General features: G+C 40.0%; 1 protein-coding gene across 2 annotated transcripts in view; it reads left to right on the forward strand.

The window, feature by feature from the left end:
* ca10a (carbonic anhydrase Xa) overlaps positions 1 to 19,949 on the forward strand; it is a 307,001-nt gene that overhangs the window by 24,854 nt on the left and 262,198 nt on the right. For both annotated transcript variants that reach the window (XM_031323879.2, XM_031323880.2), the window contains one exon: positions 18,768 to 18,842. In XM_031323879.2, the coding sequence (XP_031179739.1) occupies positions 18,768 to 18,842 (75 nt within the window). The remainder of the gene's footprint in view (positions 1 to 18,767; positions 18,843 to 19,949) is intronic.

Raw genomic sequence — 19,949 nt, forward strand, 5'->3', positions numbered from 1 at the left:
CATAACAATAATCATAATCATTGTTACAACCTGGACTTGTAATACAAAGGAGCACAGCTACTAAAGGCTAGCATAGCCGGTAACATTAATCCCCCTGTCTCCTTTTCCCTTCGTGTTGCATTTAAGGTGAGAATAAGACTAAACTTGCCTGATTGAGTTAATATCTTTCTTACGTCTAGAGTAGTTTGTGCTGTGTTAAACTGACTCACCCAGCCGTAGGGCTGTGTATTGGCAAGAATCTGGCGATACGATAAGTGTCACGATACATGGGTCACGATTCAATATATTGCAATATATTTTGATACTGTGCGTAAGGCGATATATTGGGATTTTTTTAAAGTATAATTTTAGAAAAAAAGACAAGATGTTCATAAAAGTCAAAGAAGTTTACTTTAGGTAAACAATTCAGTTCACAGAAAATCAAACTGCCAGTTTGGGATTGTGTTTCACAGGTTCTTAGTGAGCTAATGTTTATATGCTAAAGTAGGCCAAAGTTCAGCCATAGCTACATTGTTAGCTTCTAGCAAAAAGTCAGGCACTGTTAGGCACTGTTAGGCAGGGACACTAGTGGTGTGTCTCAGCATAGCCATCTAGCGGTAGGGGGTTTAAACACAACATAAACATGAACCACTGTCTTACATGAATGTTTTTGAACGTTTAAAAAAATATATATATATATATATATATATATATATATATATATCGATATTGCCTTTTTGAAAATCGATACAGTATTGCAAAATAAAATATTGCGATACTCAAGTGTATCGATTTTTTCTTACACCCCTACCCAGCCATTTTGTTTCGAGTTCTGATGCCGGGCCTGCTAACTTTGGTGACCACGGCGTCTGAAGCAGCTTAACTACTCAAAAGACACCAAACTGATATAACATCGTCAAATTTAGACTTTTCTTCAATATAAAAAGTAATCCAGGTGTTTGTTGCCTGACCATCCATGCAGTATCCAACAGTATCAACAGAAAGTGTTAGTAGCCAATGCATCATGGCTTTTCTTTGTGGATATTCGCTGAAATGTAAATGATATTTGAAAAGAAGAAGGAAACCAAGGCTTATGCTTCATGCAATGTTGGCAAAATGAAAAGAACAGAAAAATCTCCTGTTATTCTGTGTTTGGAGCGTAGGTGCATTCCAAGATTGTAACACCAGCAGTGTGTATGCATATGTGTCCTGGGCCACATTATAGATCACTTACTCAACTGTGAGCGGGACTACGTACTCATTCTAAGTATTTCACAGAATTATTATTATACTGTCGGTGAGACCTTAAAATGGGTGTAATGTGGGCTCTCTTTCTAGTCCTCGTCAGCACCCGTGCAGCTGAGTTTTGTAATAATTGTAATTAAGCAATATTTTTGCTTAGGAAGACTAGAAAGTAAGGCATTACAATAGTCATGCTACAGGTAATAAAAGCACACATTAATGTCTCTGTGTTGGCTCGAGAGAGAAATGGACACACTCTGGCGATAAACCCTAACTCTAACTAACCCTAACCCTCTTAAATCATAAAAGGCTGTTTTTGTTATATTTCTGATGTGTGGCTCAAAGCTAAGATCAGAATCAAAGATAACCCCTAGATTTTTAACTTGTATGTAAAAAGAAGTGTGTTTTAACGTTGCACTGTGTCCCTGTTATGTGATGAATAATGACTGAGTTTGGTTAACTGTGAGGGCACTGCAGTAGACTCTGTTGGTAGCTATTCTTGGCTCTCTGTATGTGTGCTTAGACTGAGTGAACTGTAGCGGAGCTGTTACACACTGTGGTAAGTACACTGTCTTGTCACTGGCGCAGGTACAAACGGTTTTATGGCTTTTAGCTCAATAGGACCTGAGGTCAGAGACGACGGAGGTACTTCCCTTCTATACGCCCACTCAATTATTGATGAGTGCTTCCCTTTCTCTGCTTCACCTCTCGTTTATCGAACTTTAACAACAAACCAAATATGTATTTCTTTTTTTTTTGCCACTCACTGGAGGAAAAACTAGCCTAAAAGTTTGAGAGATGAGAAGTGGGACAGAGTGGATGAAGTGGGCACCACTCTGTTGATCCATCTTTACCTATTTGTGGTGTTTGTTTATGTTATCTGATGTCAGTCACACAGTTTGGGCTCAGGAGAAAGATAGTTTTTGTTATTGTGATGTTAATGCTGCAATATGCACACACTTAACATTTAAATAATGATTGTCAGTCTGTGTTCATGCCTGCCTTCCCCTGTTGTTGACCTGAAAATATATTGTCAGTGAGGCTTGGGAATATGTAGGAAAACAAAGATGGCGTCTGGAGCATCATTCAGGTCTCTGAGGAGACATGTTGAAGCCCAGATTTCAGTTTCCCACTGCTGCCGTCTTGTCAGTGTTTGTTTTGGAGCCAGCAAACTCGGGCAGAGAGAGATGGGAGCCCTCTCTTAGAGAGCTGTCAGTCAAAGCAAACGCAACCCCAAACATATCCCTCTGTAAGCCATCTTATCTTCAAAATAAGTTTCAGAACTGTCTGCACAACGCATGTCGGAAGAAGTAAAATCAGCAGTTTAAATCCAACTTCAGGTGGAAACGAGACTAGGTCAAAACCTAGTATATGGCTGGACAGTGTATGGTCAATATGCTTAAGTGTGGCCAAATTGTTACTGGGATATTAGATATTAAATGTTCATCTGTAGTAGTGCTGACCGATGACGTTTTTGGGTGTCGGCATAGAGCCTTTGGGCCCAGTGTGTGTGTGTGTGTGTGTGTGTGTAACCCCCAGCCTTTGTCGTACCGCTGCTTTGTCACGCCTCTTGGCATTTGATACCGACGCACGCTCAGAGAACAGCAGCTCGTCACAGCAGACGAGAGAAACCAGGAGCAAGCGCAACACTGAAGCACACAAAAACCCACCGCGATGTGTTCTGTGGCGGTGTGGGTGTGTTCATTTGTGCTTTACAATGGACCTTTTTCACAGCAGACATGTTGACTTGTCATAGTAGGAAAAGCACAGCTGAAATTGATAACCTTAACAATGGCTCAATTCCATCAAGTGTCCCAGTGAGCTATTTCAGTGAGTCAGCATGCACAATACCAGGACCTCTCGTAAGTGCAGCCATCATTAATGGTGTTGAATACACCTGTGCTTTTTCTACTATGACATGTTAACATGTCTGCAGTGAAAAAGGTCTCTGTAACTGCTGTGAAAGAAATTAGAAAATATTTTTATTTCTGATTGACTCGTCGTGAGACGCAAATCAGCTTATCAAAATAAAGAATACACAGAATACAAAGACATATCGTGGCAGGTGATTGCAGAGCAGCTTGGAATCAGGGATGGTCACGTCAGGTACTGATCGCAAAACAAAGGATACGTACGAAAGATAAGATGGTAGTGGTTGTTCATCAGGCAGCTAAATGTCTCGTATTGTGAGTTTTCGCCACAAATAGGATAATAAAACGAATCAGACTCGGTGTGCAAGGTTTCTGTGGGTAAAGAATTTTATTGGAGGATGGATTAAAATAATGCATAGGAAAAATACAGTCTTGGCAAAAGACAATAGTGGAAAAGTGCAAAGTAAAAGGGTTCTGGAATAAATATGGATAGTTGATTATTTGTTTAATCGTTCACAAGCAAAGATTCCAGCTTCTCAAATGTGAGAATTTGCTTTGTAAATAAATTTTTAAAAAAAGCATTGTAAATAGCATATATCTTTGAGTTGTTGACTTGTTTGCCAAAACAGGAACTTTAGAGATGTCATTTTGATGACAAAATGAGTGGCTTGCTGTTGAGGCTAAAGTGTGAAGCATTATAGTGTAGTTAAATTATTCTGATGGTATTTGTTTTTTTGTTTTTTTTGTAGAAAAAAACGAGACTTCCCCATGAGGAATGTGCATTTTTTTCTGCCACAGTGTATTTCTGATACTGCCAATGGTGCCAAAGTCAGATATTTCAATCCTACACATAGTGGCTTTCACTATAATTCAATTTGCAGCAGCCTAATGTGAAAATGTGGTATAATCCGGTTATGATACAGGGCAGACACGCCCTGGATGTGTCGATAACAGTCTCCACTGTATAGGCACAAAATGTATCTAAACTTTACTTTTTAATCCTATATGGACACACAGATCCTTGTGAATCTGTAGAAGGTGAATTCATGATTCCGCTGCAGTTCACTGAAGAAACATACCATGAAATAACTACTTCATTATATCAGAGACAACCATCTTTGTTCTTTCACAGCAATCAATGCAGCACAGAAATGGATACAAGCCGTTTACGCTAATGTAATACAGTCACAATCAATCCTGACTGTCCATTCTAACCAAGGCTGTGTCTTGTTATCTGAGGAACTGAGACCAACCAATTCTCTGTTACTGTGGGCTACAGTCCACTACAGGTAACATCTCAGGAGAATAATGTTATGGAGCTAGGAGTATGTGTGTCGGTGAGAGGTAATAATGGGGGTTAAAATTTGAACTAATAAAAAAAATCAATGGATGATGCCTTCACTTCACCAGTTGTTTTCTGCAGTGAATAAAATAGGACAGCAGCTGATTCTAGGACGTGTAAGCCAGAAACACCTAAGTTCTACCAAAAAACATCTCCCAAAGGTTTTTATCTTTGCAACTGCAAGAGATTTTGCAGGATGGGGTTTCATCGTTTCACCTATCCTGCCCTTTAAAGCCAGAACATAGTAACCACATATTGGATCAAAAATGAGTTAAAATCATAATTGGACTTTTGCATTTTGCTTCACTGGAAAAAATATCAGCCTAATGTCCTATTTGCATGGACGTAGTATTACCAGGGGACTTCATGTGTTTTAAAATTACCCCCTCACATCTGTTTGGTGCGGCACATTTGCACTGGATAACAAAATCTGTATTTTATTCAGATTTACTGAACTTATCCCCCGCATATGTCAAGGCTCTGCCAAAACTTTCATTTATAATTGCCAACACAGCCAAAATGACCCCAAATCACAGAAATGTCGATTCCCACGGGACTCATATTATCACACAACCTCTGTGTTTTGCGAAATATGTTCATATGCAGTTTGCAGTTACTTGACAAATTACAGACATGGCAGATTTGTACGGGATTAAGTTCACAGACCACCTCGGTTTTTATTGAAAATTACTAGGGGTCCCCAGGTTATACTAGTCCCATGCGAATAGAGCTAAAGCCATAGAAATGTGTAAGAAGTAACTACAGAACAGCGACAAAAACTGAACCAAATCCACATCGTACTGCACTCTGTCGAAGAGAAACCGCCATCCAGACAGCTAAGACTTCAGTTTTGTCCTGGTTGAGCCATCCATGACTTGATATCTAAAATAGAGTTCAAAAGGGCATCAGTTGGGTCAGAGTCATCAGGAGACACGGCAACGTACAGCTGTGTATCATCAGCTATGGAACTGTATGCCTGTCTCCTGATGACGTGTCCAAGTGGCAACATGTAAATAAATATTAAAAAGAGTTGGACCTAAAATCAAACCTTGAGGAACACCACAATCCATTTTATGAGCATTCCTCCATGGTAACATCAACTTTTCTGTTAGTAAGATATGATTCAAACCAGTTAGAAACAGTCCCTGAGAGACCAACCTGCTTGTGAAGTCTATCTTAAAGAATTTAGTCATCTATTGTAGATAACACTACGTTGATGGGGAACCTCCAACCAGAGCTAAAACAGGAGAGCTATATCAAGTGAAAGCCAGTTAGGGAGATAGCCATGGCTAGCCTGAGCCAGCGCTAAAATTCAATTTACTCATTGATTTTTCCATTCAGTCGATGTTATCTCTTAACTACCGTACAAACGTCTTAGCAGACTGTCAGTAACTGCCATCTCAGCTCTGACTCTCATTTTTTAGTCATTATGCATGGCGATGATTTGTTGAGGTTGTGATGTTTGGGTTTGACTGAGAGGCTGGTGTCTCCTGAGCCAGCGCAGGAAGACATAGTAGCCACCGGGGCAGCCTAACGCCCACTGCATTTTAGATAGCAAACCAATTGGTTTGGTTTGATTCAGTCTTCAGGGCCCAGATCTTTCACTTTGTCACACACATGCACACACACACGCACAGCTGGTAGCGCTATTAAAGAGAGGCACCAATAGGAGAGATAATTGTCTCATAAGTCAGTAAGCACAGCTGTTGGCAAGGTCAAGTTTCATTTCTGGAGCCACGTCACCACTCTCTGTTCTGTGTCTTTTCCAATCCGTCTTTCTCCCCCCCCCTCTCTCTATCTATGCCTGTCCTGTACCTGTCCCGCTCCCTGTCACCACCCCCCCCCTCTCTTTTTGCATGGTTGGGCTTCAGGATTGCTTGTGCCCTTCAATGAATATTAATGGAAGAGTTATCATATGAAAATGAACTGTTTATTTACAGAGTCTGTCTCTTTTGGCTTTATGGGAGGTTGACGGGGGCTGGCAGCCAGACTCCCGAGTATGAGGATGAAATGGGCTGCTGCTGTGCTGAATAGGATTCAGGTCAGTGAGAGGCTGTAGCCAACCACATCCGTCATACGGATTTAGAGGATCCTTCTCATTTCAAAACGACACCACAGCAAAACTCTGCATTGTTTGGAACAGGGAGATGAATGGATGGGGGTCTCGAGTGGTTCTGGGTTTGTCTCAGTTGTACAAGTACTATACATTTGGTTTGGCTGGCTCTGTAAAATCATTTAAGTAGTATTTGTTTGTCAAGTGGCAGAGACCAGGCCCAAGGCACTTACTCAAGTCGAAGTAGCAATGTGGAAAATGTTCTATTACAAGTATAAGTCCTGCGGTAGTAAAAGTATTTTTTTAAGTACTCTGTTAGAGTATAGTTAGGTGTCATTGTCTGCCAAAAAACATTCATCTGGTTGTGGGGTTTTCATGGTTTCAGATGAGTTCAACAAGGAAATGAAGAAAGAAAGAACAAAGGGAAGAGAAGGAAGGTAGGGAGGAGGGGTGGAAGGAAGGATGGAGAGGAAATAATTAGGGAAGATGTGAGGAAGGAATGGAATAAAGAGAGACAGACAGAAGGAAACAAAATGATGAAGAGAATAAGGAAGGACAAAGTGAAGGAAGAAGGAAAGTACTTGGAAAAGACAAAACAAAGGGGAAGAAGTAAGAAAATAGGGAAGGAACAAACAAAAAAAGTCAAATTACTGATATATGTATCTACTGCAACTAGGAAATAGAGTGAAAGAGTAATAAGTGACAGAGAGAAAGAAACCAAAGAGGTACTGTGAAGAAATGATAAGACAGAAGGAAATCATGATGGAAAGAAAGGAAAAACAAATGGCTACAATGAACCCCAAAGGAAATAAGGAAGCAAAGAAAAGGTTAGAAAAGAAGGAAAGTAAAAAGGAAGGAAGGGAATGATTAGGAACAAAGGAAGAATGCTGTGTAGGGAGGAAAGATGTATTTGCAATAAGAAAAAAAATGAAGCTAAAAATTAGGGCTGGGCGATTGGGAGAAAATTAGATCTCACGATATTCTTGACCAAATACCTCAATATCGATATTGCGGCGATATTATAGGGTTGACAATTGGAAAATATCAAATAACAAAATATCTTCACAGATTTTAGATAAATAATCATCAGTAATGTGGACATAATGTCTGAGTGGGGTAAAGGTCTGGTAAGTTCAGAAAAGTACATCACTTTACTGTAATGCAGCCTTTAAAACCAGTAAAAGACAACACTTATGTCATATCATGATATTACGATATCCAAAATCTAAGACGATATCTAGTCTCATATCACGATATCGATGTAATATTGATATATTGCCCAGCCCTACTAAAAATTGAAATTCAAAGAAGGAAAGACAGATGAAAGGGAAGAAATAAACTTAAGTTAAAGAAAGAAATTAAGTAGTAGTAGAGTGAAAATGGTGGAAAGAAAGGTGATTATGTTAAATCTACATATTTTATACATATTTTACCGGAACTAAGAAAGACATAAGGAAATATATCAAGGCAAAAAGGAAGGAAGGTGGAAATAGAAGCATATAAGAAAGTGAAGAGGGACGAGAGAACAGAAGGAAGGAAGCAAAAACAAGAAAGGGAAAGACTGGATATACTGATAAGACTGGAATAAAAAAAATGACGTGAACGAGAAAGACGTGAGATTGGCTGCAACAAGTAACTAAAGCTGCTAGATAAATGTAAATGTATGGTGTCAAGTTGCCCTTGAACGTCTGGACAAAAGTCTTTTTTTGAAATGTAAATGTTAAATATCAGCACTTCAAACTGTACTTAAGTATAAAACCCGAGTCATATTTAGGGTTGGGCATCGTTTTGATTTGAACAATTTTGATTCCAATTGCGATTCTTTCTTTTGATTCCAGTTCTTATAGATTCTCGATTCCGATTCTTTAAGGGGTGGAGTTTAAACGGGTCACATGCTTATTTCACAGATAAGAGGAACGTTTTATTTCGATCCAATGGTGATTTACAGTTTTACCGGGCTTTTTCAACGTAAAATAAAGCCTCACTTCAGAGACGCTCCATGGCTGCAACACAACAAGCACCTGGAGGTAAGGCGGCTGCTACGGAAACCCAAACTTGCGAGTGTTAAATTTGGATAAATTTTAGATAAATCTGAAACCAAATTTTCTGAACAATTCCAATAATGATTCCATTGGAATTGTAATTTTTAAAAAGATTTCAACTGGGAACCGGTTCTCGATGGCCAATCTGAGGGCGGTTTCACACCTATAGTTCGGTGGACAACATAGTTGCATTTTTCATTTGGTTTGGTTTGCTTTCACACTGCACTTTATCAAACGCACCAAACACTGTAAACACTTGCCACATGATCGCGATTGCTTGTTTATAGGGGTGGGCGATACTGGGAATTTTGGTATCGATCCGATACCAAGTAAATACAGGGCTAGTATCGCCGATACCGATACCGATACTTTTTACTTGTAACGTCACGATCATTGAATAATTTTGTGATTTTGCCTTTAGTTAGTTCATTATGATTATGATAAAACACAGGACAAAGATTTTAGGCAAATCTAAATGTTTTTATTTACTAACTAGAACAATATAAAACAATGTATCGGTATAAAAATAATAAAATAATATAACAAAATATAAATATAACAAAGTCAACAACACAACCAAAAATACCTTCCATTACACACAGATATCTGTGAAAAATAAAGTCAGTTGTGCAAAATAAGTAAACAAAAGCCACAATGTATAAATATGAATATAAAAATATAAACAACACAACAAAAAATCATCACGGGCGAGACCCCCTTTTTTCAAGCGGACAAGAGTTTTAGTTTGATCCGCACCAGAGTGGGGATGAGCCTTCAAACCAGCCCAAACGAACCGGACTATCCGCCCAAACACTCCAGGGTTTTAAACGGACCAAACGAGGCAGATCTCTGAAACGCCAGAGCAGGGGGAATGAGAGGTGCAAACGTAGCAAAAGATATTTGTTTTTTTAAAACCAAAACGTAGCAATGTAAATGTAGCCTAAAGACATCACTTTCTGTCAATGAGGACATTTGAAAAGTTCCCAGTGCAACTCGGCTCATTCCCAGACTTTTGTGTATCTGTTATCTGTTCTGTAAAGTTTCCATTCATCATCTACCATTTAATTAGAGTTAGCTGACAAGAACTGCTGACAGTACAGACAGCCATATACGTCTCTGTGAGGGCTGACATTGTGACAGGCTGACAGGAACACAAAGTACACATTGACACTCGGCCAAGTCACAGTCTAAAAATGTGTAGTTTTGGGAAGAATTGACAAGAAGAGCAGATTGTCATCTGCTGAGCCCGGCCTGTCTTGGAGCTTCTATATTTAGAGTCCAGACATGTACAGAGTTGGCAAACCTTTACTACACTGTAGCTGCTGACCAATCAACCGTGTTTTAACAAGGGTCTTCAAATTTAGAATGGAGGTAACGGATTTTTCTCATTTACTTCACCATTGTTCTGTGGGCAATTCAATAGGCTCACATTGCTATTGATTAGATCACATCATAGCTATGTTCAGCTCAAACTGAACATACCTGTGGTGAAGTGAGGACTGATGATCATAACCAATGACCTGGTACCATTACAGTCGCAGAGAAAAGTTTCAGCGGTCTGAACTGGCCCCTCTCAGCTCGACACAAACCAGCTGATGGTGTCGCTGCGACTCAGCTGGTCGAGTCTCCAGAGGCTGGTTTTAGAACGTAAGGGACGTCTCCTGTTTCAACAGCCAACAGAGAAGTCAGCTAGTGAAGTCAGCTTCAATAAAATGATCCATAATTTATTTTATTTCTGTTACAAACTGCTAACAGAGGCTCAACGTGTGCCCGCGAGCTAGAGAGTGACTGAAGGAAAAAAAGAAAAAAAGCCTAAAAGTCGGAAGTTAGGACGGAAGTACAAAGAGTCGTTGCTATGGAGATGATACGCTGTCTCGTTGCATTGGTGTGAACTGGTAGGTTTCAGAACGCTGCAGACCGACGCGTTGCAAGTAGTTGGAAGTTTCAACTCTTCTTGTTTTGAATCTTTGGTCTGGACGGGACTTTATAGGCTGTGTTCTCGGCGAGCACAGTTAGATTCCTGCTGGAGAAACGAGCTTTCTTGGCCATGCATATGCTCAACTGGGTTCATAACATAGCTTTCAGGAGTACATCTGCATGACAAACACTTCAGTGATAGATGGATACACCCACGATGCACCACAGAGCGCCACAGGTCCTTCCTGCCTGTGGCCATCAAACTATAGAACTCCTCACTCTGACTGTTACACACTTGACACAACACACATTTCCGTATCACATCTGTATAATGTAAATATTCTATATGCAATTATTACTCGGTGCAATAACTTATTAGCTACATGCCTCATGTAGTCTGACATGTTTCAGCCTCTTGTTCACTGCTGCTGCTTTTGTTCACACTGTACTCTGATAGCATTTGTATAATCCTTTTTAACCTACTCTTACTTTACTTTGACTTAACTTTTTATTTCTTGCACCTTAGCTTTCTGACTTTATACACTTATTGACAAGTTGTTTTTGTCTTAAATTTGACTGTGAGCAACTGCAACGTAACAATTTCCCTGAGGGGACCATTGAAGTTTTCTGATTCTGATTCACACAGGGAATGTCCTCAGTGTGGCGTCAGGGCAGTGGGATACCATCACTAGTAGGGGTGTGTACAAACCAATGAAATACTCTCTGACTAAAATGGGACACTGACATATTCGATATGCATGCATCGTGTGTTAGGTTGCTTTCACACCTACATCGTTTGGTCGGTTTAAAACCCTGGAGCGTTTGGTCGGATAGTCCAGTTCGTTTGGGGCGGTGTGAAAGCTCATCCCCACTCTGGTGCGGATCAAACAAACAACGGGGGTCTCGGTTCGCTTCCAAGTTAACTAGAGTTCAGTTCACTTCAGGTGAGAACGCGATCAGATCAAAAATACAGGAATTGAACCAAGAACAGAGCATTTACTAGCCTGCGATTTCAACCTTGCACACAATTTATGGACTTTTATATGATTTGATAATTGATAAATGATAACTTTTAGATCCATAAGCTGTCCTGAGCACACATCGCTGATCATCCGTGTGTAGGGCTGGGCGATATCAGATATCACGATATTCTTGACCAAATACCTCGATATCGATATTGCGGCGATATTCTAGGGTTGACAACTGGTGTTTAACAAAATATCTTCACACTTAGATTTTAGATAAATAATCATCAGTAATGTGGACATAATGTCTACGTGGGGGAAAGGGCAAATAATAGAACAGCTAGAACAGTCTGGTAAGTTCAGAAAAGTACATCACTTTACTGTAATGCAGCCTTCAAAACCAGGAAAAGACACCACTTATGTCATATCACGATGTTATGATATCCAAAATCTAAGACGATATCTAGTCTCATATCACAATATCGATATAATATTGATATATCGCCCAGCCCTATCTGTGTGACATCATTAGTCTGTGTGACATCATCATCTCTCTCTCTCTCCTTCACTCGCTTAACCTGACGTCTGCTAGAAGCCTGGTTTCTGTCTGCATGTAAACGAGGCCGACAAGTGTCAACCAGCATCACAAGACAGTAAAAAATGGCATTCCTAAAACATAAATATAGCTTTTGCACAATTAAGCAGCGGGATACTTCCCCTCTTCAGTAATCAGCTTCACTATTTTAGTTTTTTTTACTGAGAAAAAGCACCATTATTACTGGTGTCAATTATAGGCATTGTAACAGTTGACACAAAATCTAAAGGGTGACGTAAAAAGGCTAAAGTAAAAATGCTGGGGATGCAGGATGGAGAAAGATACAAGTTGGTCAATCGAGGGCTAAGATCCTTTTTGAGAATTTTGATACCAATACCGTGACTTCGATACCAATTTTATAAAACAAAAAAGAAATTACAACATTACACATTACAGCAGCACATCTTTTTATTTATGTTCCAGCTCCTACTACGTGAACCATCTCAGTGTAACGTGGAGTTTTTCCTGCGTGTCTCTACGACGTGTACCGTTAGACAGCCAATCACAGACATTATTAGATCTTGGTAGAAGCATGCTGCATGCTGATTGGCTCACTGACGCTGATGAGATTTGCTCCTTAGGTATTGAAATTGGGTATTGAGTGAAGAGGCATTTTTCGACACTCGATACTTTAAAGGCAATTCGGTCTGTGCCTAAAAAGTATTGAATTCAGTACCCAGCCCTGGACTCATTCCATCCCAACAGCACTGGTGTGTGTTCAGCAGCAGTTGTCTCTTCACTGACTCCATGCAGCTTTGTGCACACAGCTCATGTCAAACTCTAAGAAGCTTTTCTGTGCTTCTTTTGAGAACTATCTCTCCTGCACAAAGAGGCGAGCAGTAACTTGGCGTTCTTGTTGTTTATAGTTGGCTAAGGACTATTTAATGCACTTTAAAAGTTTCCAAAATTGACTTGCATACCTTTTAGCCTGCACCCTTCATGTGACCCACTGTGACTCATCTTGAATGGGCTTGTAGCCGTTACTAGCACACTTCGCTCTCAGTTGTTTTAATTGCCTTCCATTTCCAGAGGAAAGGTCATAATAAGAAAAGCATTTTCAAGTACTTTTATCCCTTATTAGTATGCAGCATCCTCATCTTCTACCTCACACTCTACTTAGTTGATAGTTTAAACGCCGTACCTTTATTGTACTGTGCCTAGACCATCTATCTAAACAGCTCTGGGACCCAATAAAAATGGAAAATGGCGATCCATCATACCCCCCCTTCCCGTATCCCACGTCCTGTAGCATCTCGTCTGCATTTCCCTTTATAGATCGGAGGCATTTCCTTTCTGCTGATGTCAGGAAGTGTGTTTTGGGGACACAGCCAGACATGGTGAGAAATGGGACAGTGCTTGTTATTCTGCTTTGTGCTTCTTTTTCTCTCTCACTCGTTCTCTTCTGATGAGCCACAGGAAGTGAATGGCTCTCATCTCCTGGCTACCACTGACAATTATATATAATCTGGAGTGATTACATATAGCCTGTTGCTCTTTAATTAAATTGATATTGAATATATATATATAGAGAGAGAGAGAGAGAGAGAGAGAGAGAGATTATTAAATAGTTACTATTAAATATTATATTATATTATTAAAGATTATTATATTATTCATTGAAATGAATTATTTATTACACTTTTGAAAAGTCTAATTTCTGGCACACTGCAGACTCCATACCTTTAGATCACATCTTGACCAAGAATGACAGTGGTATCAAAGAGACATCCTGTTCTGTTTTTTATTGGTCACACTGTAAATTGCATTCATTTTCTTTCCTATTTAGCTTCGTCTTTCATAAATGGGTAATTTATATATTTTCACATTTTCAATTTCATATCCCTCAGAATATTTTTTGTTGTAATTAGTGTTCCTCTTCGGCTGCTGCAACCGCTCGGTTTTCCCACAGGGATCATGAAAGGTTCAATTTACCTCACAGAATTCGTCACTGTAGTATCTCCGCAGCAATTTGTCTTTGTTGTGATTGTGATAGAATTGTTTCACATTCACTCTAATTAGGCTGAAAAAGTGGGCATATTAATCCAAAATCCAAAAAGGGTGTTTTATTCGGTTTTTTTTGTACAGTGCTGTAATAGGCTCCATTGTAGTGGGAGAACTGAATCTGTACAGTTGTCAGTAGCTTGTAAGAGGATCAAGTCCACTGTCCTCCAAATCTCCTTTATATTATTACTTACAGTAGCTAGAATCCCAAGGGCTCTCCTGCACACAGTACCACCCAAGGGAGATTGTAGGATTTTTTTAAGTGGGGGGTAGTCGGTCAGGGAGGGACTGTGGGGTGGGGGTGGAAATATTGGATAGGATAGAACAACATAATGTAATTCTGCTAAATAAAACATCACATTCATTATTACATTTATTTGTTTTCAATTGTATATCTGAATACAATAAACATTTTCTATAGGCTCAGTAATCCACTTTAAAAAAAATTATAATTCCAGTGCTGGTTCCATGGTATCCATGGTAGAATTTTGGATAGTCGTCATGGAAACATTAATTGGTTGTGTGACAAGGGCTGGGAAGATTGGCAGAGCAGGCAGCCAAGTGACAGTACTCTGATCCAATGGGAATCACAATTGTCAGATTGACAGCACTCTAGCCCAATGGATTGGGATGGGGGGGGGGAGGGGGGATTCTTTCATGATCATGAGTGATCACGAGTCTTTTTGAATGCTCATGGCTATTGTCATTAAGTGTCATCCGGTAAATTATAACACTGACTAGGGCTGTCCCTAACAATTATTTTTTGTCATTGATTGATCTAACGATTATGATTTATGTTATTGCATATTGTTCTAAAGATTTTTGAACTGAACTTTGGAGAATCAGTATTTTTACTTAAGTACTTGACATAAAACCTTAAATGGCTATGACATGGATTTATTTCATCACTGGATTAATATGCAGTTAAGATAATCATTCTAGCTAGTGTTAGCGTTAGCTAGCGGCTACCTATCGTTGACGTTAGCTAGCGTTAGCTGATACCAGCGATTTCTAGTCGCCAACATATTTTGGGCTTCATTTAATAAACATAACCTGTAGTAGTACACAATTGTATATGTATTGTTTTGATTACAATGTGCGGAATTACTTTACGTTGCCTATTTATGTCTATTTATTTCTATTTCTCACTGTTAATCACCGGCGTCTGTACAGCATTAACAGGGGTCGCCATTGTTGTTTGTGGATGTGATGTCAAAAACTGTAACTGGGAGTACAACCATCTGGTACGAGTTCACGAGTAGTAAGTTACGGGTTTGACTGCCGTTCCAGGGGAGAAGGTTGTGAAAACACGAGTTACGGGTTGCCTGGAACGCAGCATTAGATCAATCCCACACTTTTGTTTCAGAGCTCACCACCTCCTGAATTTACTAGTCACAGCCAATCCATTAAAATCAGTTGATACTGGTCCAGAGTTTTTCTGTGTGTGTGACTGAGCCTAATCACTGCAGTCCACGGTGTATTCCTCCAGGTTGGATTTAGTTCAGAATCCATTCTAGTACTTTACAGGGCAAAACAAGAGTTCTTTATGAACAAGAACAAGACGAAGATACTGTTTCCCGAGTACAGGTGTAAAATAAAGTAGAAAGGAAAGAGAACCTAACCCTTGGGATGTCTTCCCGTCGACCTGCAACTTTTTGTTTTTCTGGGTCACAATTTAAAACTAAAATTGGTCGACACTTTTTCTCACTTTTCCCGACATTTTTGTGACTTTTTTCCAATTTTTTTGGTCACTTTTTCAGATGTTTTTGTTTTGTTTTGTTTTTTCGCTTTTTTGACGTTTTTGTTCTTTTTTTCCCACTTTTTTAAATCACTTTTTTCAATGTTCTTGCATAATGTTTTTCTCTCCACAATGCTATAACAATGAATAAAACACCCAAAGTAGTGAACTGATCATTTATTTTACAGAACCATCCACTTGAAAGAAACCCGAATTTTCTGATATAGAAACTTTTTGAAAATGGGTCTTATTTGACTCGAGGACAACAGGAGGTTTATGTGTTTTATTTTTGAGAAACAATCTTACTAATTAGAGATGTCCCGATCGCAAGTATCGGATCGGAGCCGGTATATATTTGGGCATTTTTTAACCAATCGGGGCTCGGCATTTACCTCGATTACCTTACTCCGATCATGTACAATAGCTTGTAGTGATCGCTGCCTTTAATCACACAAGCCCTGCGCTACAGACACATCACCAGACCGCCTGGATGCCGGCACTTTCAAACCAAGATGGCGCGTGGCCACTCACCAGTGTCTGTCCAGAGTGGCTCGGAGTGTATCGGATCGGGACTCGGTATCGGCAGATTTTCAACATTTTAAAGATCTGATCAGATCGGGGCGACAAAAAAGCTGATCAGGACATCCCTACAACTAATAATCCTACCACGGAGGGATAGAGGGCTCCCATCATCCCTTGTTACAATTACCACACTAAAGCATCACAATGAAATTGACAGTGCCATGGTGTCCAAAGTGTTACACATAGCACCTTTTAACATGTAATCATTCTTTAATCAAACTTATTCTGTTCTTTCATCCAAAAGAGACAAAGATGTGTTAGAAAGGAGCTGTAATGGCAGAGCGTGCTGCCTTCCTTTTTTTTTTTTTTTTTTTTTTTTTAAATTGACTCTATATACAAACTTAATAAATGATGTGGTGTTGCAGTTTGGTCAGGGTTCAGTGCTGGGCAGGGGGCCAGCCTCCCTCTAATGGGTTGGAAAGTCCCACTCACTGCTGCTGCTTGGTTGGCCAATGCACTGGTTTAGGCCCACTTCAAGTTTATTTACCATCAAAAATTGGGAGAAACGATTTGTCATGTTGAGAAACAATTCGACAAACAATCCTTTTTTTTTTTTTTTTTTTTTTCGGGAGGCCAACTGCTGTTTCCCCTCCTTTTTTTAAACTGGTGCAGCTGAGATTTTTCTCCCAGAAAATAACCTTTTCTTGGACCGTGTCCAGCTGGCCCACCCCTCTGATAAGCAGCGAGACTGCTGGGATGGGGATCCGAGAGGGAGAAGAGTTGTTCGGCCACCTCAACTTCCATTAAAGACAAGCGAGCAGGGCGACCTCCAGACCCTCGATTAAGCCCCGCTCCGCGCGTTCAGTTAATGAACAGCAAAGGAAAAAAAGTTGAGGTGTAAAAAGCAATATCCCGAAGGCTCGCGGGTAATTCTCGGTCACAACTCTTTTCTCTGAACCGAGACCTTTACTCAGTCACCTCAATTATACTGTACCACCCTGCTCTCATCTGGGCCTTCCTTCCACAGCTCGCACAACATGACAGAATGCATTTCCATACTAATGCCGCGGGAGTCATCCCATCACAAGGGAGGTGTGTGTGTGTGTGTGTGTGTGTGTGTGTGTGTGTGTATGTGTGTTTGTGTGTGTGTGTGTGTGTGTGTGCGGTGATGAAAGAACATGTCAGCCAGTGCAACTGTGTGGCTCACTGATGTGTTTTAGTAGTTTTTCGACAACTATATGGCGAAGCTTGATAAACAGCTTCAGTTTCAGGCCATATGAATATTCATGTGCAGCATAGTATCATGAGTTGAACTACAGAATATGTAAACTGTCTTATTAGGGCTGAACGATGAATCGTTTTCAATTTGAAAGAATGCGATTAGCTAATCGTGAAGACCGCGATCAATTGAATGTGAATATTTTAGTTGAATGTTTGGTGTTAACATTCGGTTTAACGTTTTTTTATTCTGCTTTTTATTATTATATTTACTGTTTTTTTCATAAGATAAATGCTGGAATAATGTTCATTTATCACAGACCTATTTTCAGTGGATGTTTCATTTATTTTGTATAACTTTATTCAACATGACGGTAGAAGGTGTAATATGTAGATGCTGCTATTGAACTGAGGCAGATCAGACATTTCAGTTTACAGGAAAGTACTGATATTCTTTACTAGGGCCTGAGCACGAAAGTGCTAGGAACCTAATGTTTTTGTACAGATTATTATTACTATTATTATTATTATTATTATTATTATTATTATTCCGACGAGTCACTCGCATTTATGAAGGACTTAGCATGCTGGAAAACTCACAAAACTTTGCACACGTCAGACCTGCCGAAAACTACAAAGTTTGCCTCCCCACCGTTATTAAGTTCGACTCGCGCCGAAGAGGCTTGGACCCCGTCATAACTGCTTGCAGTTCTAGTTATTATTTATTACTTTAGCTTTTCTGATAAATGTTCTGTTTGATTTCTCAATGTTTCATGCTTATTCCATGCTGCCTTTTCATATCTATGTTCTCATCCCTCGTAAGAATACAAAGCAGTTTTGATGATGTCTCATGTTTTTATGCTCCATGACATTGTTTTATCTGTTACACAGGGAATATTTATATAGCTAAACTTTGAAGAAACAAATCGCAAATCGAATCATAATCTCAATATCTGGCAGAAAAATCGCAATTATGTTTACCCCAAATTGTTCAGCCCTAGCGTGCACGTGTGCCTGTGTGAGTGTGTGCGTTAGAGTGTGTGTGTGTGTGTGTGTGTGGGGTGTGGTGTCTCCGAGGCCGTCTCCGGAGACTCTATTGGCCGAGTAGGTCCTGTAGGTCCCAGTAGGTCTATAGGCCTGCTGAGTAGGTTAGCAGGGCGTCTGGAAATAACAAGGGCGGTTAAAAAAAGGCTGGGCAGCGTTTTTGCTTCTTGTCTGAATTTCAGATCCAAGTAATTAATGTCCCTGTTCCCTGTGTTTTTCCTTCTCCCCACTCCAACAGCACAACCCAATCCGCCGAAAATTCACGAAGGATGGTGGGCGTACAAGGAGGTGGTGCAGGGCAGCTTTGTTCCAGGTAAGCCTCCAAAACAAGTCTGCAGCACTTTGATGCATGACACTTTCTCCCAGAGTACAGATTTTTTCCCTGCATACACTTTAACCACACTGTGTGCTTGATCCTGAAGTCGGAGCTTGTTACATATTTAAGATAACATCGGGCCACCTTGCCACTGGCAATAGTTTTACTTTCTCATTCTGACGAGAGCTCTCTGCCTTTCCCCACACAGGTGACGCTTTTCCACTGATTGATTGACGGCAGCTCACTGTGTCTTCCACCTTTTTCCATCTTGCTGTGTATCTGCGTGTCAGGCCAATTATTTTTTTGCGAGATTGTGTTTTTCTGTTGAGCTGAGGTGCTTTTGATAAAGCCTGCAGGTGGCTGTGTGTATGAGTGTGTCTACGCCAGTTCAGGACCCGATGTGTGCGTACGGACAGAACAATTTAGCAAATTTCAAACAGAGGACATTTAGCTGGGAGAATCAAGATTAACTTTGAGGTTAAAGTTTAGGAAGGGACTTTCTTCTGATGAGATGTAAAGGTCAGAGTTGAGTTTTGTGAATTACACAAAGCAATACACTTGTATTGGACCTCAAGACTCCCATCCAATGGCAACATGCTGCTGCTCCTCAGTCAGTAGGACAGGATGCATGCTTCTTTTATGGCCTGGCTTTCTCCTGCATAGAGGAGTTTTTATGCAAAATCCTCTCTGAATGTGTTTTAATAGGAATTCACCAAACAACCGTTGAACAAGCGGATCAAAAACTTGAATAGGAGCGCTAAAGTTTTACCGTCCAGAGTCAGGTTGTGTCAGACTCTCCCGGTGATTTTTACGGTACTATTTTTTACGGTATTTTTTTTTGCAGTTTTGTTGATTGGGGATTAATTTCCGCAAGCATATTAGATAGCATATATTTTTGTTTATGAAATTGGCAGAAATGACAGGCAAATGCATAGATTTCTGTCATAATAAGGTAACACAGACTCAGAATCATGCTTAGCCTACTGTTGCGTGTAGTCCCCAAAATGCCCATTCTGAGTCAGGAAAAACCCAGATGGCCATAGATCATGAAAAACATGCATATATTGTCTTGGAAATCACTCAAATCCAACAAAAACATTGAGT

The sequence above is a fragment of the Sander lucioperca genome, chromosome 5 (assembly GCF_008315115.2).
Source record: "Sander lucioperca isolate FBNREF2018 chromosome 5, SLUC_FBN_1.2, whole genome shotgun sequence".
Classification (NCBI taxonomy): Eukaryota; Metazoa; Chordata; class Actinopteri; order Perciformes; family Percidae; genus Sander; species Sander lucioperca.